This window comes from Torulaspora delbrueckii, chromosome 2 (assembly GCF_000243375.1).
Source record: "Torulaspora delbrueckii CBS 1146 chromosome 2, complete genome".
NCBI classification, from domain to species: Eukaryota; Fungi; Ascomycota; class Saccharomycetes; order Saccharomycetales; family Saccharomycetaceae; genus Torulaspora; species Torulaspora delbrueckii.
In genome coordinates this window covers 164,855-185,981 of record NC_016502.1, presented here as the reverse complement: position 1 = coordinate 185,981, position 21,127 = coordinate 164,855, and the positions used below count along the sequence as shown (strand labels likewise).

The window sequence follows — 21,127 nt, the reverse complement described above, 5'->3', positions numbered from 1 at the left end:
TTGCCATATAAATTTCATATAAGAATTGATGCATCCTCTATTGTTATTTGTCTATTTAAAGGCTTGATGATCTATGTTTAATGTTTTGACGAGATGTTGAGACTTTGAATTAAGAGACGGCTGTTGTTCAATAGATTCACGGAAATTAAATTTGAAAAAACCGGAAGTGCATTACATAAACCAATATTGATAGTGAGATTGTTTATAAAAGTTTATATGCTTAAGAACTCCATTTATTTCATTTTCTAAATGGAATCTCACTACGGCAGAGCGGACAGGTATTGTTTCCTGATGACCTGAACCACTTGTATAAACAAGCGCCGTGAAATTTATTATTACAAGTAGGACAAGTTTTGGTAGGCAGTTTCCTATCCACAGCATGTAAAATAGAGTAACAAATTGCACATTCTTCGAAACCTGAAAATTGCAAATTAATATTCCTCGTGAGAAGCTCCATCGAATCCATTACAGTGCCGTTCATTCCAGTGATAACTCTCTGTGCGGACATAATCCATTGTTTCCACTTCTGCTCACTGATACCAACACGGGAAACTCCAATGACTTGGACGTTAGTCAGAGGGTAATTGGAAGGTAATTTGAAAGAGAGTTCAAGTTTCTGCTCGTCAATTAGATAACTGGCCTTAACTTCATTCGTTACCTTGTTAATCCTGATTGTTAGAGCATCATCATTCGATTTGAGCTTATCCATTTTATTGGTGACATCCTCAAGCTCTTTTTCTATTAGAATGGGCGTTATGAATTGGGAGACAAATTTTTCAATTTTTGCTTGGAGCGACCTGTCCTTGATGTTTAACCACCAGCCACTTGTTAATGATCCAACGTTGACGAAGAGACGATACATAGAATGTCCTAGTAGTCTTTTACATTCAGCAAATATTTCTTCTCTATAAGGCGAGAAGCCGGTTTCCGAGACATCATACTTCAGGATTGCATCAGTTCCAGCATCTTTCCAAAACTTCGTCTCCTGCATATCAATTTGGTCCGCAATGAAATCAAAGAAACTAGTAATCAAGTTTTTGCTCTTCAACTGGTCGATGAACAATTGACGTAGATTATATGATACCTCGTTGAAGAAGCAAAAAGTCAAATCCCAATACCACAGGTATTTCAAAAATTCAAGCTCATTCTCACTTTCCAAATAATCTTGCGGGACTTCGGTACTCAACTTCTCTATCAATGCTGCTGGAAGTTTAAATTCATCATTTGCTGACCCATCTTCTTCTAGATCCTCATCATCCTGAGGCCCCTTCGATGAAAGCGCCTGCTGGTTTCTGAACTCATACTCAATGAAAGCATCTTTTTGCTTCTCTATGACGATTCTCTCGAGCTGACCTAGCAAAAGCCTTGTTCTGTTGATGTTATGGCGGGGATCAATGTCGATGAAAGCGCTGAGAAATTGCGGATAATACTCGATCATTTTTTTAGGATTGAAGCTCTCCATGATTTTGAATAGCGTGCGATTAAAAATTGATGAGATCTGGTTGTTTCTTTCCGCTGGCCAATGGATTAGGCACAGCTCGATTAAAGCAGCATCAACACCTTCCGAAATTTCAGAACTCATAGCCTTAGAATCTTCAATTAGCTGCTCGTAAAGCTTCACGCAGTGGAAACGAAGTTCGAATAAATACTCTGTTTCTTCCAACTGACACATTGTCAAGGAATCGATCAGCAATCTTGCAGAAACTTCGCCTAAAATTCGGGAGCCTTCCCTTATGGAGGGAATCTGGATCAGGAGCGTACACAGCCTGAGCAAGACCAACCTGATGGTGGAAAATTCAGGCTCAAATGCAATATCACTATCCAGCCACTGTCTTAATGAGCTGAGCATCATATTCAGTCTTTGTGGTGCCACTGGGCTTGATGAACTTTTCTTGTCCCAACTCTTAAGGAGGTTATTGAGCAATATGATGAGCTTATGAGACCTCTTTACTAGCTCATCTTCTCTAGATCCGACACATTCTGCTGCGAGCATATTTCTCAGCTTAGTAAACAAGTCCAGGCCATTGAACTTTTCCATTGCCGAAAGCATTGACGCAACCAATAAGTAATCATGGGAACTAACCTGCTTTCCCCTGATTACAGAAACAATGTATGCTTCGATTTTAGGAAAGAGTCGAGTGAAGGTTGCTGAAGAGATGACATCCGCTTCGTTCTGTAGTATTTTGTGGAAGATTCGAAGGCGGTAGAATGTAATTGTAGATGACGAGGACTCAGAAATAAGGTTACGAATCACAGTCAACTCTCCATCATCCTCTGTAGTTGTGCCAGTGACACATTCAATGATTCGCTCAAAGGGAAGACTAAAAGATTGTGACCTGAACAGAGTGTTTGTGAAATCATGATAGTCTTCATTCGGTCTCTCAGACAAGCAATTAAAATCCTCGGCCAGTTCTGCCACCATTGTGAGATATGTGCTCAATTTGTAATCTAAAATACCTGGGACTTTAGTAACAAAGGCATCCAGAAACATTCCATATCTTACGAACTGCTCGATTGCCGGTAAGTTTAACTGATCAGAAGATATCTTAAGGAGATGAGCATTTAGCCCTAAAGTGCTGAGGAGTGATAACCTTGAATCCACAAATGGAACGTTCTTCGAGAACTCGATGTCAACATCAAAAGGTAAAAAGTAGCCAAGGTTTTCGCCTTTCGATGTGGCGAGGTCGACAGCATATTCCAGGTATAATGGATTGGATGATTTCAACGACATCTTCGTTGCATAAGTTCTAATCGCGCTGGCAAGTTTCTGGGTAATTTTGATGTTAGAATTGATAAAAGGTTGTACCAGGCGATACAGCTTCTTCGTTTCAACTTGCGGAATATCGAATAAGTAATCTGACATTAAATCAGACTTCTCGAATAGTGATTGTAATGCATGAGTACTTAAACCAGGGAGATGATGTAAGAAGTCTTCGAGGTGTTTGCTGTAAACAGCTTTCTCATATAATTGGGAGACATTGTTCTCGTTAATTAAGGGCCCTTTAAAGACCTCGCCATTGTCATTAAAGTCAAACGACTCGATGTAATGCGCGACAAACTCTTGCACCACAGGTGACGAGAATACTGCCAGCGATACATCCTCTCTTAGGTTGTTAAGTGTCTTAATGACCTTATCCTCTGATATGTCAGCTGATAGAGCAGCTGTAATAAAATCATCCATAATGGGGACATAATCATCGATGTTTTCCATGAATGCAGATCTAGAGTAGTCGATCATGATTTTGGCTGATTTTTCGTATGTAGCTGCTTCAATCCAGGTTGGCACCTCATACACAAATTGTGATACCTCATGAGCAAGACAACGTACACCCTCTTTGATGAAATAATCATAAACATTCATAATCTTGAGATCTTTGGCGGTAAAACCTTCTTGACAACCTGACAAAGACTCTAGCATGTTTTTAGCGGTTTCCTTCAATTCGTTTTGATTTTCAGGACCCATGGAAAGTAGGACCACTAAATTGTTGAGCAGAGGAGATTCCTCGTTCCCATCTGTGCATAGGACTTCTCCAATCTTAAGTGCTAAGCGCTTAGGCTCAAAGATATTCCTTAATTCAACCTTCAGAGCCGGCAGAGTTTGCAGTTGCTTAACAGAAGTCAGAGTCTGGAGAATGTCTTCTTCTACTATCTCATTAACTCCTCCCTGATTCGAATCGCTGACAAATTTCCTATAGTTGTTCCATAACTCTCCTAATAGCTCAGCACCAAATCTTCCCAGGAAAGGCATTTCATTGAGCGCTTTGACGGATCCTCTCCATATTGGGAGCCAATCTTTAACGTCGATTAGTCCATTCCCTTTGGTCTTTTGGTAAAACTTAAACATGCTGTTGAAAAAACCAGGAGACGGCTTCTTTGATGCAATATTCAGAAAGTTGAGTAGCTTTTCTTTGGAGGACTTATCGTATGACCAAATTCTGCCGTCTTTGTAGTCGTTCAGCATGGTCAATGTATCCAAGATCAGACCTGTCAGCTGAGCAACCTTGAGAACGTTCTTAGAACTAACTTGCGATAGCGATTTCAACAGCTTCCTTGTTGAAATCTTCAAAACGTCCTTGTGAGTGGTCAGATAACCACCAGTATATAAAGACTGCTGCAATCGCAGTGCCGCCTCGTAACTCTTCAAAAAATGCAGATTTTTCAAGTTCAATAGTTTCCACAGACTTTCAGTCATCACTATATCATGGTAAATGTCTTTGTGCTTTTTCGAATCGAACTTATCAGATTCTGTCAAATTGGTCAAAAGATAAACCGCACTAGTAATTAGACGGTTGAATCGCAGTTGGGAGTCTTCTTTACCAATGAACCGCTCATCAGATATGGTTTCTTCATTTTCTTTAACTATAATTTCGTGGATGACGTTGAGAATGTATTCTTGAAACATAAACCACAATGAACTGACCTTGTTGGAATCATTATCGAAGACATCATTGAGCTGTGTAACGCTTGCTTTGCTTACTGATAAATCCGTATCGCATACCCCCATAAGAATCAAGGGAACGAGATCCTTCAAGAATTTGGAGATCCTTTTGTTGAGTAATTTTATCAGCTTCGCTGTGACGACATGAGAGCCAATTCTGATAGCTTTGGACTCACTGACCAGTAGCTTTGGGTACACCTGCGACCAACAAAGAAAGAAGATATCATCATCAAACAAATACGAATGTTCATTGTAGTTCTCAATTAGCTTGAGCAAATCACCTAGTGCCTTTTCTTTAGTGGTTTCATCCCTCTTTAACAAAGATTTGAAGATCAATTTCAACTCATTCGAAGCTAAAGCATTCAACAACGATGGCTCAGGAATACCGTCGAAGTAGTTGAACGACACTCTGACACCATTATGACCTAGTCCGAAATCTGTAGAGTATTGCTGAAAAGTGTTCACACCGCCGAAGGACATCTATAAGTTTTGTTCTTTACTTTTCCAAACCCAATCAATCAAAGAGTGGCTTTGCGATGGAGCAATCTATTTGACAAAACAATTCTTCAATACTTGACTGTAGCTGACTCGACGAGAACAGGATAGTGTCTAACAATTCTATCAACATTACACATATTAGCAAAGTGAAGCTAAGTGAGTTATAAAACCATGAAAAAAATATTTGGACAAGTCCGGAGTCGAACCGAAGACCTCTCCCATGCTAAGGGAGCGCGCTACCAACTACGCCACATGCCCATATTTTAATTGATGAACATTAAATATTAAGTTAGATAAAGAAATAGACAAACAGACGACATAAGTATAATTCAGTAAGTGGATGTCACAGACAAGACAAGGATTGCTGGACAAACGAAAAGTGTGTTTCGTTGGGTGAATTAGACGATTGGGGTACATATATATCACGATTGGAGTTATTATTCGCCATAAGTTTATAAGGTGAGGTTTGGAAGACAAAGCATATGATATAAAGGAAAGATGAGATTTAGTTGTAACAGCTTCTGTAGTAAATGCCATTGATGAATGGATTGGCATGTTGACCCTGCCGTTTGCTTCTGAAATGTTCAAACAATGGAGAGCTGCGAACGCGGGCATCGCATCTTAAAATTTTTTTAAAATATTCAAGCAGAGTGAAATCAGAGTAATAAATCTCATCTAATCAGGTCTTACACTCCCCAAGTCAGGCAGTATTTAACGTTATTGAACATTATACTCAGTCGACCTTTTATGTTCAGTGAGGATCCATCCTTTTTGTACAATAAGCCTCCCAAACCACGATAATATACTCCAATTCTCTTCATTCAGCTAGAGCTAATCTTTAAGGAAAAAAACCAATTTTAAGCATCATGACCATCATTGAGAAGGAACTGACGAACCATTCGTACATTGACCATGAGTTGTCAGCCAAGTTAGATTCCACTGAGGCATTTGAAGGTCCAGAAAAACTACTGGAAATATGGTTCTATCCTTCTGCCAAAGATATTCCACAGGAATCTAGTTCCAAATCTACACTTCGTGACATTGAAGTAGCCAAATGGGTGGAAGTGTTGAAACTCGTTAAATGTGAAGTTCTATCGGTAAGGTCCACGAACTCCATGGACGCATTCCTCTTAAGCGAATCATCACTATTTGTTTACGATCATAAAATCACACTCAAAACTTGTGGTACAACTACCACTTTGTTCTGCTTGCAGCGGCTGTTCGACGTCATTGACGCCGAGCTCGGTTGGGATGTTTGCAAGAACAAGGATAAAGAGGGTAGATATCATCCATACAAAGTATTTTACTCGAGGCGCTGCTTTATGTTCCCCCTGAAGCAACGCTCTATCCACAAAAATTGGGCTAATGAAATAGAGTTCTTGAACAAGCTCTTTTGCCATGGTAGAAGTTACCTCGTGGGTCGTAACGACGAAAGTAACCACTGGAACTTGTACGTTACCGAAACGAACAAATCCATGGCACAAAAATTGAGCGATGGGGATCCGGATGAGACTCTGGAAATTTTGATGACAGGACTAAGTCACGAACGAGCCCAGCAGTTCATTTACACCCGTGACGTAAACGGTCAACAAGCCTCGAAAAATTCAGAAGAAGATGAGGGCCACACTTTGGGTTTCAAGATCACCAAGGAAACCAGTTTAGACTGCGTTTACTCCAACAACACAAACTCCTCATTCCATCACGACGCCTTTGCATTCACACCTTGCGGTTATTCCGCCAACATGATGATGGATGAGAAATACTACTACACATTGCATGTTACACCTGAAAAGGGCTGGTCATACGCCTCGTTCGAGAGTAATGTGCCAGTGAGCAAGATCTCAGAGAACAAGCAGGATAACGTACAAGTTGTGAACCACGTACTCAAAGTTTTCCAACCACACGATTTCTGTCTCACATTTTTCACCAAGGATGTATGGAGTGAATCCTTCGGCAAATTCATGAATGTTGGCGAGCAAGTGCCAGGCTACACAAGGAAGGATAGGATTATCTACGACCTGGAAGACTATCAATTGCTATATATGAGATTTGAACGTGTATAAAGAGTAGCAAGTTAGTAAGCGTTGCTATGGTAACAGATAATATACGATCAAGGGGGCAAGTCTTGGCAAAAAAATATGTCAAGTATATAAGGGTGGGGAGAAGCATTGGGATACCATAATACTTCTGCTCAATTCGAAAAGAAGCAATTGAGAATCAAAAATGCTACATAAACACTCGGACAGACAAAAGAGACCAAGAACTTTGGTGCAACATCACCATATGGACTCATATAAGGGTCTTGAAGAGGCCAATTTGCTACCCCAGCAAGTGCAAGGCTTGCACTTGGGAACAGCAACCAAGGCTGAAGAGCACGAGGGCAACCATATTTTGTCGAATAGGTATAAGATTCCCCAGAGAGGCATTGGGGAGCAAACGGCTTATGATCTAATTCATAATGAACTGACTTTAGATGGGAATCCTCACTTAAATCTAGCCAGTTTTGTCAACACGGATGCCAGTGATATTGCCAGGAGATTGATCAGCGAGAATATGTTGAAGAATTTGGCTGATAACGACGAGTATCCTCAATTGATTGAGATAACTCAGAGATGTATCTCTATGCTTGCTCAATTGTGGAAATGCGACAACGAGAAGGACGATCCTATTGGATGTGCCACTACGGGTTCTAGTGAGGCCATCATGCTTGGTGGGTTAGCAATGAAGAAAAGATGGGAGCACAGGATGCAAGATGCTGGCAAATCCATCGCCAAACCCAATATCGTGATGTCTTCTGCTTGCCAGGTCGCCCTGGAGAAGTTTGCAAGGTACTTTGAAGTCGAATGCAGGTTAATTCCAGTATCCACTAAGAGTCATAGTTGCCTGGACCCCAAGATGTTGTGGGACTACGTAGACGAGAATACGATTGGTGCGTTTGTTATTCTTGGGACTACGTATACAGGAACGTTGGAAAACGTTGAGCAAGTTTCAGAAGTGTTGACCGAGATAGAAAACGCGAACCCTAAGTGGTCGAACAAGGATATTCCAATTCATGTTGATGGTGCTTCAGGTGGGTTCGTCGTACCCTTTGCGTTTGAAGAAGCGCAATTGGCAGAGTACAAGATGAGCAGATGGGGGTTTAACCACCCCAGAGTAATGAGTATTAACACCAGTGGTCACAAATTTGGTCTGACAACCCCTGGGCTTGGTTGGGTACTGTGGAAGGACGAATCACTACTAGCAAGCGAGTTAAAATTCAAACTAAAGTATTTGGGTGGTGTGGAAGAGACTTTCGGATTAAACTTCTCGAGACCAGGCTTCCAAGTGATTCATCAGTACTACAACCTAGTGACATTGGGCCACCAGGGGTTCCACAGCCATTTCAATAAGTCACTGTTTGTAGCACGGGCTTTCTGTCACGAGCTATTAGCTTCGCCACGGATGCCCAACATGTTTGAAGTCGTCAGCTGTATCCACGAGAGGATAGCCGATGACAAGTTACCAGAGTCGGTCAACGATTACTGGGAGAACCCAGCACACTTCAAGCCAGGTGTACCACTGGCTGCATTCAAGTTATCGCGCGAGTTCCACGAAAAGTATCCTGAGATCCCACAATCGATGCTATCATCTATGCTACGTAACCGTGGGTGGATCATTCCAAACTATCCTCTACCAAAGTCTACAGACGACTCAGACCAGCACGAAGTGCTGCGCGTAGTGTTCCGGACGGAGATGAAATTAGATTTGGCACAGCTATTGCTACTGGATATCGAGCGCGCTGTGACGAAGCTATTGGATAGCTACAAGGCAGTGACAGAGTCACTTGCCAACAAAGGCGCGGATGAGAACCGCGAATTTGTGTACAAGATGTTGCTAACGTTAGCCTCACCTTCAGACGACTCTGCTCCTCCTGAGCACAAGCACAGGAAAAGTTTCTCCAAGAACTACAGAGGTACGTGTTAGGGCGAATGTGAAAAGTATGTAATGTGTTTAGTTGCAAAAAAAATTTAAATGCTACAGTTCATGTTCGGCGGCTAGTTCAACTACGGCTGTCTTCCTCTTCTTGTATAGAAACATCATGCTCAAATATTATTATTGCGACCATTCAGTGGCAAATAATGGGTCTCGGCCCTTCCCCTTATCTTGCGTCAAAGAGGTCGGAACTCCCTTCCATAGCAAACTTCGCGTTAGCCGCCGAAGTAGGCTCAGATATGACGAATGGGCAAAAGTGTCATTATTCAATTTAGAACCAATTAGGCGATATAACGTGAGTCACCAGCAATACAACAATTCCAATCAGTTAGTCAACAAATACCAATTAAGCACTCACTTATCGGCTTTCTCCATTATTGCTTTCTATTGCTTTCGCTGCGCCCCGCGGTTATTTTTAACGCGCTTCCCAAAGAGGGGGTCGCTTCGCAAAGTCCAGCTTGCTTCCACACAGCACGGTGGCGCTCGAGGCGATAGGAAAGGCCGGCCACGCGTCGCCCCTTTCTCTTAAAATAAGCGCCTCCCCCCCCTCTTGTCCCTGGCGGTAAACCGACTATATAAGGACAAGCTTTAAAGTTGTAGGAAGGATTATTTTCTTCATCTCTCTCTTTTCTCTCTCAGAAATCCAACAATATGCAATTCTCTAAAGTTATTGTCTCTGCTGTCGCTTTCTTCGGTCTAGCCGCTGCTCAAAACGAGTCTAACGGTACTACTTCTAATGGTGCTGCTCAGCTTGCTGGCAGCAACAACGCTCTAAACGCTGGTTTGGTGGGTGCTGCCGCTGCAGGTGCTTTGGCCTTTTTGGTTTAAGGAACTAGCTTTTTTGCTAGTTTTATTCTAAGATTTTATTTAACTTGGGACTATTTTTTTTTCGTTTGTTCGTTTGTATCTATATATCGAGGCTTGATACCTCTTTAGACTTAGAACTGTAACAATTTAATACCTTTAAAAGTAATTGAAAACGTCTTTTTTTATTGTACTAACCTGAATACAAAAATTTACATCTATCTTATTTAGCGAGGTATCAATAATGACTGGAAACTTGGATCCTGGAACCGTCTGCATCGACGGCCCCATATGTCGTTGTAGAAGATTCCGAAAACCGATGGGGAATCCCGATGATGGTCATTCATCTTGGCTGATAGTCCTTGTAAAGACCCATTGGAGCGGGATACGGGGTACTGTTCACGATATAATGCGACAAAGCCGTTCACGAAGCGTTGTTTCTCATGCATTTCAAGTTCATACCACCTTTTGAAAGCCCCTTCACATGCAATATCGCATGCCAGCCGTTTGCTCAGCACTCTGCCCAGCATTGCAGAACTACAAGAACTACTTGACTGGCTTTTGATGTATTCCTTCAACTTTAATCCTTTACTCTCTATATACTGCTATCTATAAGCTCGCTTTTGGTTGGCTTTTTCTTGTATCTGTGTACCCCCAACAACCATCTTTCTCTCTCTGTCCCTTGCGCCCTCATCTTGCGAATTACAAAAAAAATATTCAGTCAAATCTCGTCCAACTCGTAGTTCTCCTCCTCATCAGGTGGAGAAGCGGACTCCTTTGGCTTGAACTTGATTACTGCGAGCGTAGACCCAACTATTATTAGCATGCCTAGCCAGGACCACAACTTGGGCCAATTGTGCCACAACGCAACATCCCAAAAAACCGCGTAAATCAGTTGTGTATACGCCATTACTGAACCCCGACCTGCCCTCTCACGTTGGATCCCCATGGTGAGCAGGTATTGGAAGATGAACCCGCATATACCCAAGTTGGCAAAAAGGAGCCATTGCTTGGTATTGCTTGGCATCTGAATGTGCATTGAAGGCACCAGAGCAACTCCTGCGATCGAGATGATTGTTACAATCAGTGAGAAATAGCTTACACTGAGGATCGCATGTGCTCTTTGGCCGATGTGACGGATGATTATGTAGACTGAACTGGCTCCAAATACACCGACTAGAGACATTATGGTAGCTATCAGACGGTCTCTGGTATTTTCAGACTCTGCCGCGTCTGTAGAAGTTGTAGCTGTTCCGAATAGGAAGCTGGGACGTACGATTAGAATCACTCCCCCGAATGATAGTAACGATCCCACGGCTTCAATCACTGTAAACCTTTCTCGTAGTACGATCCAAGCTAGAATTACAGTTACTGTTGGTGTTAGAAACGTTATTAGGATTGCATCGCTGATACTGAGGTATACCAATGAGGAATAAAGCCCGAAAACTCCAAGAAATCCCATAAGTCCTCTCAATATCAACCATTTGCGTACTTCTGGTGGGCCAAACGGTACATTCTCAATAGTCTTGCGATTCTTTAACATGTAGAGTAGAGTGCCCACATAAGTGATCGACATCCGCACTAGCAAGATTTGAAGAGGCTTTATCGGCTCTCTATCTTCCACACCTTCATGATCTGTCTCTAGCACTTTCGTGGCAACAACCATACCAGAATTGAAGAAGTACGAAACCACCAGCAGCACCAGTCCAATATTTGGTTTCAAATACTCCCGCGATATTCTTCTAACTACAGTGTCATCTTTGTATAGTGAGCCTTCGCTGCTCAACTGCCTCTCCGACTCAAACCTCTCGCCGTTGGGGTCCTTCAAAGACATAATCCTACGCCTTTGGTCGCCATTAATGACGATAAACTAGTTATCTGCCAAGTTTTTACCTTTAATACTGAGGTTATTTTTTGAAGACCTATGACTATCCGTTCGTCATCCGAACAGGATAACGAGACAATCATGTGTACTATGATTAACGATTTATAAAGAATAGTTTATAGAGTGGTTGGCTATGGTGCTGGAGTCCAAATGGGCCGATGCCCCAGATGTGCCCAAGAAGAAAGCTCCCCATCAAAAGAAGGCTCCTCAAAAGAAGGCCAACGTTACTGCTAAGAAGGTTCAAGAGGAGAAGCCAAGGTTAACTTTCAGTCTCAAGGAGAAACCAAAGGATAATACTGATAAAAAGGCTTTGTTGAAGAAAAAGATCGAAGAGCAAAGACAGATTTATGAGAAGAATCAACATCAGAAGCAACAGAAAGAGTTGTTGGAAAGTTTCTTGAACGATGACGGAGGCTTCCAATGGTCAGATGAAGACGAAGAGGATAAGATTCTGGAGAAGTTGAACACGTCACTAAAACTATAAACATATGGACTATCTTTCATTCTCCTTGTATAGGATGTAACGGACTAATTTACCATTTTCTTTACGAAGCAGATCAATTTGTTCTAATTTGACATCGACATGATACTTTCCTTTGTAAACTACTAACGAGTCGTTGTCCAATTTCATTTCCCCTAGAAACCAGATGTGCATCGAGTGATCATCGTCCTGAATTGGATACTCGTACTTGAATGAGTCGTAGACTTTCTCTGGGGCTACCACTTGGAAAAGGTCAGATGTAGATAGACCAATGCCTTCCAGAATACTATTTATTGTCCGAGAGATGCTTAGCGGCCTATGTGTGAGTCTCCATTTGAACAGGAAAGGTATTCGGTACCATTGGTGGCTAGAAGGTCTCCCATCATTGGGTTCAACGACGATCCCCGTCACGCATGGATCTTGATCTTCACACCATATGCTAAAATCCTGTACTTCAGGTGTCTCATTTGTACTTGCATCACGAAGAGGCACACCGTAATCTTCCTTGATCATTTCATGTTGTGATAGTTGCTCTAATACTCGTATCTGGGACAACAGTTGTACTTTACCAGCGTCTATTCTTCTTCGATCTCGTGCGCTTAGCTTACGAATCCTGGAAGCTGGGAAGAGTGGAATGAAACTCTGCTCTCTCAAATATAGTGCCTTATACCCAATGGAATAGCCCAATATGGACCCGATCACGCCCACAAAGATGATCGACAGCAGTTGCCTACGGCGTCTGCGCCTTTGTTGCAAGATCGCTTGCCCTAAAACGTTTGATCCCCGATATTCTCCCTTCTTTGTATCATCAGGTCTTGAGAAGAAATACTTGCCATCATTAGGGTGAGGAACTTCTGTCTTTGAAGGCGGTTTCGAGAATACGTATCTAGGGTCCTCGCGATTGGTCGTTAACCACCGCACAGGCCTTCTCAACAGAACCAGTGATTGTCCACTATGCCTGGCCACTAATGAGCTCGTTCGGCTCACCAAGCACACGGCTGTCATGCTAAGTTTTTATACCTTTATAAATCTTTATTCTTCAACAAGTTGTGATATCTGAAAAATCTATGCCCTTGTAGCCCTTGTCTAATTCAGAACCGACAAATCTTAGCACTACAAAACACAGAGAATACCTATTTAAAGGTCCGAGACCAAGAATACTACAATCCCATGGGTAGATAACTTTGAAGAAGTCCTATGGGATCAAACGGAGTTCTGTAAACCATATCATTGCGATGTTCCTTGATATTATTATTTTAAATGAACTTATAAATAAAACTGTGCGTATTAAAGTTCTAAATATGCCACCTTAGCACATTGATCCCACTCATCTGTTCTCCTGAAGTTGAAAGTTCAGCTAATACGTCTCGAATATAAAATGTCTAATCCTCAGAAAAATGCATCTATTTCTTAGCCTTGATGCCACGAACAGCATTTGGAATGTATAGCAATGGTGCTACCACAGCGACAGCCATTAAACCGTAGAAGGGGTATAGGTAGAATGCAGATCTTGGGTGTCTCCACCACAATGGTTTGGTAGATGATTGGAATATTTTTTGCAATTCAATGATTCTGTTAGACATATTGCTTTCCTGGTTTCGTGATATTGAACAACCTCTTCACTTTGTTCTTGTAACGAATATCAAAGAGAGTATAGTAGTTGAACAGATTTTTCCTTCAAAAGTCTTTGAAGCTGCCCGCTAAAACCGGCAACCCGTCAAACAGCGCGCGCGACCAATCAGAATCGAGAATTTCAAGTTTACATGGATTCGTCTTCGCTGGCTTCAACTATGGCACGATTCCTTTTACGAGCCTTGTGAACCACATTTGAATCTTCATCATCATCATCATCATCGTCATCGTCGTCGTCGCCGTCAGCATCTCCTCCTTGTTCGCTGGTGTCCTCATTATTCCCATCATCGAGACTGTCACCAGAGACAAATCCTTCGCCCTCGTTGCGCTCAAAGTAATCACTATCTAGCTCTTCTTCATCGTGAGAACGCTTACTATCGCTGTCACTAGAATGCTCACTCGCGTCTAAATCGACTAGATTGTTTGGCGCCATCTCTTCGTCATCACTAGCGATAAAATCGTCCATCGACGAATCCATCTCATCGTCTGTGTCTCGATATCTTCTACAAGCGCTATGACTTTCTATATGCCTAACCATTGGCACAACTTTCGCTCTCTCTTCATCGTCTAGTGTATAATCACATTGAGCGTACACGGAATACGATGGAATTACGAGGTCCACGCCTTCATCCACAGTTCTTCTGACCAAGAGCGGAAACCTGATATGGAAGTTGTTCAATGAAGGATCACTGACATTGCTATACTCTTCGAGATATTCTTTAAGTTTTGCCTCATATGCCTGAACCGATTTCTGAAGGTTTTTGACCTTAGTGCGAAATACATCCTCATCAAAACCGTCATGAGATTGTTCGACATACCATCGGTACTCGTTCTCAATAAACTCCTCTAGCTCTTCCTCATCGTGACCGATTTCTTCCAATTCCTGGATAATTCGCACGAATATTCGACGGTTCATCAAACAGGATGAATAAGTGAAATAAAAATAGGCACTAAATGATGGATATAACATGACAGCACGACCAGGAAGAAACGATTCATGGAAATGTAATGGCTTTTCATAATCATGTTCCTCTTGGATAATATCGCTAGGATTTTTCAAATTCCGCATGTACATTTTAACGCACATGAAGTAATCAGTAGCGTATTCAGAGTATGAAACCAATGGTATACCCCTTATGTACTCTCGTTGGAATTCATCACCAGAGTACTCTTCTTCGCTATCTGATCCAGGTCGACTCACGTTAGGCCTGCTTCTAATTCTCAAATGACAATGCGGGCACATATCGTCTTCATCATCTTCCAATTCCCAATGACAATTGCTACATCTTAGGATACCATCATCCTCTTTATCAACAACACCAACAGCACTGTTTTTGAAGATCCCTTTGAACAGATCATCGTTCTTTTCGTCTTGCTTATAAGTTTGTTCACAACTTTCCTTAGCTTCCACTAATTTCGAAAAAATCTGTCTCTCATCATCATCTTCAATCTCTTCTTCTTGAAGGGCTTCGAAAACTGTGTGTAGCCACTGTTTTAGAGCACTATTCAGAGCCGGTGTATTGATCACTGATGCTCTGCACTGAGGACAGCTCAACTCCTCCTCGGGATTACTTTCAAACCAGGCCAGCAAACAATCATAACAATAGTTGTGACCACACTGAGTCATCATCGGAACATACATGTATTCATGGCAAATTGAGCATGTTAGAGACTCGAACACCTTAGACAGAACCTGCCATTGGATCTTCGGGCTCTTCGCCGTCAAGAACTCACGTAAAGTACCAGTCATTTCTCCTGAGCGTTTCATTACTTTACACTGACTTCAATACTCTTCCTATGTGCCAGCTTTATACTATTTTTATTTGGTGAGGCCTTAAGGTTGAATTTTGTAACAACATCGCCTTTCCTGATACTTTTGCTTAATTGAAACGCGGCTAGAAGTTTCAAATCGTGAAAGGATGAGCCACATATATTGTGAATGTGGCCTCTATAATTATTTTAAGTTCACTATTTACTGTTCTTTATGCTCTTATATGTACAGGATGATTCATGCTTCGTCGGAATATTCAGCGACAGCGAGGTCTAATGCTTTGCGTCTCTTACGCTCATCTCTTGCAAGTTCTTTCATCTCTTGGTTCAGCCACCTCGTTAAAAGTTTACAAAGCTTGCGACTTTCATTCAAACCTTCGAACTTCAATCCGACGTATTTTTCAACAGCCAGCTCGATTTCTTTGGAGATCTCTTGAGCTACTTCATAGTCGTAGTCAAAATTTTGATTACGTCTCTTAACGAAAAGTTTGGTAAATGCTTTGATTTGTCGAATGCAACCATGAGATATCAAACTCGCATTGGTGTTCTGATTCCAATCCTTCAGAGTTCTTAGAAAGTCTTGCGATTTGTAAAGGCGCGTCGATAATTTCAAAGCAGTCATATAATACATGAGCCATTGCTGTCTGTCTTGCTTGTCGATGAGCCCCAATGCTCTATTCAGTAATAAGGACGCTTGATGATAGTCTCGGATGAAAATGCTTATTTGTGATAATTGCAGGTAATTCTGGAAATTTAGTGACTCCTGATGAGACCGATGAAACTCCTTCAATTGCGCTTCGATTAATGGTACCTTACCAAATGAGAGCATCTCAGATTTGGAAACCGTTTGTTGGTACTGGAGTAGAGCATCATATCTGAGCCAAAGAATATTTAGCTTTAGCGGGGCTCTGTATGATTTCAAAAGAATGTCGTTCAAAGATTTTGCCAGTGATGGAAGGGAAGCAGTCAAAGAGATTCGTATGGCACAAAAATAAAAATCAAACTGCGGCTTGGTCCCTTGCTTCAAACTTTCCATAATGGCCGTTATCGCACCTGCGACATCATTCTTCGACACTGCGTACTCAAACTTCTGTAACCTCCTAAAATCGGTCAATGACAATGCAGATTTGATGTATTCGTCACCACCCATTAGCCTTCTTCTTCTTACCTGTGATGTTTGCCTAATGATTTTCCTCAAATCGGTAAATCTGCGCAGATATATCTTATTATCCAAAATGACTTTGAGTTCGTTTGTTATCTCTCTTGTGAGAAAAGGGTAGGTTTGCAATGCACATAGCCATAATTGTTCTATGTTTTCGACTTTTAAACGTATCCGTCCCGCGGTTTGATTTCTCACAACATCAGAGTAATATTGAAGCAAATGATTCAACAGGCCTTGCTTGACAAAAAACCTGGCAATTATAAGGTGGAAGGAACCATCTAACCGTATTTGCGTATCGCCTCGAACCTTGGATACCACATGTCGTATGCTGCTGAAATTCTTTCCCTTCACTAAGGAATCCAGCAGGGATGAATAGAATTGCCTCCGATCGGACTTCCTGTGTTGTAGTAAGGTAAGAAAGTAGTCCACTTTTTCAGCGACTTGACTCTCATCTAACATCTCTTTATCAAGTCGCAATTGATGGCAAAGTTCATTTACTTCGAACATCACGTCTGAAGGATAGCCACTTTTCTTGACAGCTTCAAGTGACAAGAACTCTTTCAAGCCATCTGGGTCATTAGCTTGCAGGTAAAGTCTGTGAAGTATTGAAATTGTGTCACCATCTGGATAATAGTCAAGCGAGATAGTGCATCCGTCACATTTTTTCGATAGCCAAAGTTTGAAGACGAACTGCGCTGTCTCAAGATCATTAAACCCACTTAGGTCAGTAAGAAAAGACTTCAGTTCTACTTTAGTAATGGGGAAGGTTTCTGGATTATCCAAAACTTGAATAAAAAACTGTTTGGCCAGTTGCAAATTGTCATTGCGGAGAAATGTTCTTAGCCCAATCAAGATAATTTGGGGATCGAGATTTGGACATTTGATATAGTCAGAAAAAAGGGTCTCGCATAGATGATAGTTGCCGAGACTCTGTTCGACTCGTAGAATAGTCTCCAAAAATTCCTGATGAGCACTTGAATGGGTCGCTTGTGCATCTATCAAGGGAAGGTATTCTTTGTAAGCACAGTATATTTCATGTATCTCGTAGTTCCTTCGTACAATGCTCAATGCTCGAATTAAAACAGCAATCTGTGCGATATTGAACAAGACTCCGCATTTTGCCCTTTCGAGCACTTGTTCAACTGCCGTCAAGTCGGCTGTCCTGAAACTATTTCGCCAAAGAAGGCAGTATTCTTCTTCAGATATAATTGTTATCGAGCGACTGGAGCCTTTCGTCACTGCATGAGCACTTCCGGTAGGGTCAAGCCGTTCGGGGAAGTGCTGGGCTGGAAGTGGTTCGTGTAAACTGCCTTTGACCCAGTCTTTGATTTCGTCTTTATCTTGGTGGCTGGTAACAGGTCGCAGCCACGAATACGTCCTATGAGTATCACGGCTGATTGATTTGACATGAAATAGTTGCAATATTCGAGACGTTCGGCATAGTAATGGTTTTCTTCGTAGCATATCGCTCGTAAATTGGTCATATATCGTATTTTGTTGATGTTCGTGGATTGAGCAGTCCTTGCAGCTCAGTATCAGTCTTATGCTAAAAGGATAGTTAAGTGTATCAATGCGATTGTGCCGGTTCAGTTAATTTTTGAACAGCTCAGTCTGGAAGATAAATATGAAGCACAATCGGTGCCTTGACAGGACAAATTTTGCAATGCAATCAGTAAACCTGGAAGCAGGCTTCCGGAAGGCGAATGGTCAGCTTTTCAATGAGGCCTTCGAAGTTATTCAACCACTCTTCAACCCTTCTATAAGTCTTTATTTTTCGTCAACTACATGAAAAAAATTGAATCAGCTCTGTCCTTGCCATCGAAAATGCGATACAAAGGATTAAAACAATTTACGATGTAGTAAGGCTGAAGCAGTGATCTGATGGTAGCTATACTAATTCAATATCTAGGTTCTCAGTAAGAGGCAGCTTCTTAGCATTATTATAATATGCCAAGAAGCACGACATATCAACCTATCTACGTCCTGCCTCGTGTAGCGGCTGTCTTGAACACATAGGATGATTATCAAAGCTTTAACATGAGTCCTGGTATCTTTGTATACAGTGATATTTTGAAAAGAATGTTCATCGCTTCCAATCATAATATCTTATCGACCTTTATCGAATTTCCTAATAAACGCTCACTAAATGCTGAATGTACAAGATGAAGGCCTCTGCTGACCAGTTCATGTCTTCTAATAATAACACTCAATTCAGGCTGACGCATTTTTCGGTCTGCTTAGGTGTACATCGTTTCATAGGTATGAGAATCACTGTCCACAGCATAGTATATCCCGGAGAACAGTGCCCTTCTCAGGTTAGGAAGCATTTGCACTAAGCTGTCCATGTATTCATCGAAGAAATGCGTGATAACCACGGCTAGAGGGCCGAAGGTGGACTCATCGAACAAACATTCATAGTTTTCAAAATGATGTAAAGCTTCATATCCATGTAGATTCCAGGCACGCGATGAAGGTGGAAAATTGAAGGTACTCAAGTCCCAAGAGCTCTGTCCCAAGAAATTGTGAGTCAAGAAATGACCCGCGTATGCGAAGAACACCGTGGGTATAACGTCCATGTACCTTCCACTTTCCTTAGAGTAGTATTGGTGGTTCATGATATATTGATCAAAAATTGGCAGGACTTTTTTGCAATAATTGCATTGGCAACCATTCCACAACAGGTCGCAAACAATGACTTCATATGCACTCAGAGATTGTAGCATTGTGGGAGCCATTAGTGTCTGTAAAGCTTTCAATTTAGGTAAAACTGTCTCGTAAAGCGTTCTTCTTCGGAAATAGTTCCCATGCACACTGTCATCTGAAAGTCCATTTAGTGGGGTTTGGTGTCTCACACTCAATTCCTTCAAGTTAGAGCCCACATGAGGGATATGGAGAATGAATTTGCAAATTGTGATATCCCAATCTTCTTTAACCTTATGATCGGATGTCTCCACAATCGTTCGCTCGATCAGCCCCAGTTTATTGAGAGATGTTAAATGGGGAGCAAGCTCCATCAGGAATTCATCAATGCAACCACATCCTATATCTTCGCAAGAAAGACCAAGCTCTAACTGTTCCAGTTTCCCCAAGTTGACTACTTCCTCTAAGTGAGCTATATCTTGCTCCTGTATATGCTTATCATGGGAATTGACTTCATGCAAATGATTGAATTTCAGGGATCTTAATGAGTGACATTTCACTCCCTGAGATTGCAAATACGAAAAGAGTGGAAGGCTTGAGCAGTTTGCATGATCAATAATCAACTCTGCCTTTCTCAAACTTACAGACAACATTTCTTTAACTTTAGGTGACAATTGCAAGTGCGAGATTTCGCGGCTGTCACAAACCCATTCCAGCGTTTCCAAACTGGATAAAGATTTCGTCTTCTCCAATGACTTCAAGTCTAAGATCTTAATTTTCGTCAAGTGGCTCAGGTTTAAAATCTCATCGTAAAATTCATCAAATAGGGTCTTGTCTCTGATCTCGAGGTCCTCGATAACATCAAGGCTGATAATTTTGTCCAGTAGTTGTCGGAGTAAGAGATTGCCTGTTTCACTGTCTGCAAACACACGATCTTGAATGACCAGTGTCTTGACATACTTTAAATGTGGAGATTCTATGAATCTCTCAATCCTATCATAAAGGAACAAGTCATTTTGATCAGCACTCTTTTTCAACGCTCTGTAGCCACTTAAATAGGATTGATCACCATCTAGAAACCACGCATCACTTCTACATACAGGATCCTTAGTAATGATTACATTGCGATATAATTGTTCAATAGCTAATTGATCGTGAATGGATCTGGAAGTCTGCGCCAGCGACAATACATCATTTTGATTCAAAAACTGACAGGTTTTGGTCAAAACTGTCAACAATTGATCCTGCACCGACATGATAACCTAGCGAATTGAGTTAGGCATAAAAAATGTAAACATAATGAGTATAGGTCTTGCTCATCAAATACCATTACCTTACACCTAATTTCGACATCCAACAAAAAGCGGCGGCATCTCCTGTTTGCAAAAAAATCGACCTCGGTGAGGATTGAACTCACGATCTTGCGATTAACAGTCGCACGCCTTAACCAGCTTGGCCACGAAGTCTCGAAAACTTGTTGAAAGAAGAAGTTAACAAATATTTACAGATCAAACTCTTCAGTATATTTTATTCTTGATTTGAGTTTAGTAGCGCAGGTTGCAGTCATATATGAGTCTTGTACCCACCGCTAAAGTTGGAGCTTCAAGGTTTGTGGAGATTTTATCATCATATCAAAAATACCATATGCATCATATAAGTTACTTAGATCCCGCCGGGTGTGATCGTAAAATTGGCCCACTTGCTCAAATTATGCACTGATTATTCATCCTTTTTTCTGTTGCACCACCTGTAAGATCTACCTGGACCATGCCTAGGCTTCATCGGTAGTTACTTCTTGCTACTCCTTCCTTCCCTTTCTATTCAAAAGTGAGACGGACGATTATG

The 21,127-nt window shown here is 41.5% G+C and overlaps 12 protein-coding genes and 2 non-coding genes across 14 annotated transcripts; 4 read left to right on the top strand and 10 right to left on the bottom strand.

Annotated features, from left to right (window-relative positions):
- Nucleotides 1–238: 238 nt before the first annotated feature.
- On the bottom strand, nucleotides 239–4,918 carry RKR1 (ubiquitin-protein ligase RKR1; the record flags this gene model as incomplete). Its single annotated transcript, XM_003679390.1, has 1 exon — nucleotides 239–4,918. The coding sequence occupies one exon, from the start codon at nucleotides 4,916–4,918 to the stop codon at nucleotides 239–241; it is 4,680 nt and encodes a 1,559-aa protein (XP_003679438.1).
- A 203-nt stretch (nucleotides 4,919–5,121) lies between these two features.
- TDEL0Btrna10A lies at nucleotides 5,122–5,194 on the bottom strand. The gene has a single exon. It is a non-coding gene; the product is annotated as a tRNA-Ala (tRNA).
- A 608-nt stretch (nucleotides 5,195–5,802) lies between these two features.
- Nucleotides 5,803–6,999, top strand: SPE2 (adenosylmethionine decarboxylase SPE2; the record flags this gene model as incomplete). Its single annotated transcript, XM_003679389.1, has 1 exon — nucleotides 5,803–6,999. One exon carries the CDS (start codon nucleotides 5,803–5,805, stop codon nucleotides 6,997–6,999), a length of 1,197 nt encoding a protein of 398 aa, XP_003679437.1.
- Nucleotides 7,000–7,159: 160 nt separating this feature from the next.
- Nucleotides 7,160–8,899, top strand: GAD1 (glutamate decarboxylase GAD1; the record flags this gene model as incomplete). Its single annotated transcript, XM_003679388.1, has 1 exon — nucleotides 7,160–8,899. The coding sequence occupies one exon, from the start codon at nucleotides 7,160–7,162 to the stop codon at nucleotides 8,897–8,899; it is 1,740 nt and encodes a 579-aa protein (XP_003679436.1).
- A 660-nt stretch (nucleotides 8,900–9,559) lies between these two features.
- On the top strand, nucleotides 9,560–9,736 carry HOR7 (Hor7p; the record flags this gene model as incomplete). The annotated part of the gene is made up of 1 exon (XM_003679387.1): nucleotides 9,560–9,736. The coding sequence occupies one exon, from the start codon at nucleotides 9,560–9,562 to the stop codon at nucleotides 9,734–9,736; it is 177 nt and encodes a 58-aa protein (XP_003679435.1).
- A 203-nt stretch (nucleotides 9,737–9,939) lies between these two features.
- On the bottom strand, nucleotides 9,940–10,242 carry MLO1 (Mlo1p; the record flags this gene model as incomplete). Its single annotated transcript, XM_003679386.1, has 1 exon — nucleotides 9,940–10,242. One exon carries the CDS (start codon nucleotides 10,240–10,242, stop codon nucleotides 9,940–9,942), a length of 303 nt encoding a protein of 100 aa, XP_003679434.1.
- Nucleotides 10,243–10,433: 191 nt separating this feature from the next.
- Nucleotides 10,434–11,546, bottom strand: TDEL0B00930 (uncharacterized protein; the record flags this gene model as incomplete). Its single annotated transcript, XM_003679385.1, has 1 exon — nucleotides 10,434–11,546. The coding sequence occupies one exon, from the start codon at nucleotides 11,544–11,546 to the stop codon at nucleotides 10,434–10,436; it is 1,113 nt and encodes a 370-aa protein (XP_003679433.1).
- Nucleotides 11,547–11,730: 184 nt separating this feature from the next.
- GFD1 (Gfd1p) lies at nucleotides 11,731–12,081 on the top strand (the record flags this gene model as incomplete). Its single annotated transcript, XM_003679384.1, has 1 exon — nucleotides 11,731–12,081. One exon carries the CDS (start codon nucleotides 11,731–11,733, stop codon nucleotides 12,079–12,081), a length of 351 nt encoding a protein of 116 aa, XP_003679432.1.
- A 9-nt stretch (nucleotides 12,082–12,090) lies between these two features.
- AIM39 (Aim39p) lies at nucleotides 12,091–13,083 on the bottom strand (the record flags this gene model as incomplete). The annotated part of the gene is made up of 1 exon (XM_003679383.1): nucleotides 12,091–13,083. One exon carries the CDS (start codon nucleotides 13,081–13,083, stop codon nucleotides 12,091–12,093), a length of 993 nt encoding a protein of 330 aa, XP_003679431.1.
- Nucleotides 13,084–13,481: 398 nt separating this feature from the next.
- On the bottom strand, nucleotides 13,482–13,661 carry COX7 (cytochrome c oxidase subunit VII; the record flags this gene model as incomplete). Its single annotated transcript, XM_003679382.1, has 1 exon — nucleotides 13,482–13,661. The coding sequence occupies one exon, from the start codon at nucleotides 13,659–13,661 to the stop codon at nucleotides 13,482–13,484; it is 180 nt and encodes a 59-aa protein (XP_003679430.1).
- A 176-nt stretch (nucleotides 13,662–13,837) lies between these two features.
- Nucleotides 13,838–15,460, bottom strand: PSH1 (ubiquitin-protein ligase PSH1; the record flags this gene model as incomplete). Its single annotated transcript, XM_003679381.1, has 1 exon — nucleotides 13,838–15,460. The coding sequence occupies one exon, from the start codon at nucleotides 15,458–15,460 to the stop codon at nucleotides 13,838–13,840; it is 1,623 nt and encodes a 540-aa protein (XP_003679429.1).
- Nucleotides 15,461–15,718: 258 nt separating this feature from the next.
- PET111 (Pet111p) lies at nucleotides 15,719–18,106 on the bottom strand (the record flags this gene model as incomplete). The annotated part of the gene is made up of 1 exon (XM_003679380.1): nucleotides 15,719–18,106. One exon carries the CDS (start codon nucleotides 18,104–18,106, stop codon nucleotides 15,719–15,721), a length of 2,388 nt encoding a protein of 795 aa, XP_003679428.1.
- Nucleotides 18,107–18,879: 773 nt separating this feature from the next.
- Nucleotides 18,880–20,538, bottom strand: ROY1 (Roy1p; the record flags this gene model as incomplete). The annotated part of the gene is made up of 1 exon (XM_003679379.1): nucleotides 18,880–20,538. The coding sequence occupies one exon, from the start codon at nucleotides 20,536–20,538 to the stop codon at nucleotides 18,880–18,882; it is 1,659 nt and encodes a 552-aa protein (XP_003679427.1).
- Nucleotides 20,539–20,674: 136 nt separating this feature from the next.
- On the bottom strand, nucleotides 20,675–20,748 carry TDEL0Btrna6N. Its single transcript has one exon. It is a non-coding gene; the product is annotated as a tRNA-Asn (tRNA).
- Nucleotides 20,749–21,127: the final 379 nt, after the last annotated feature.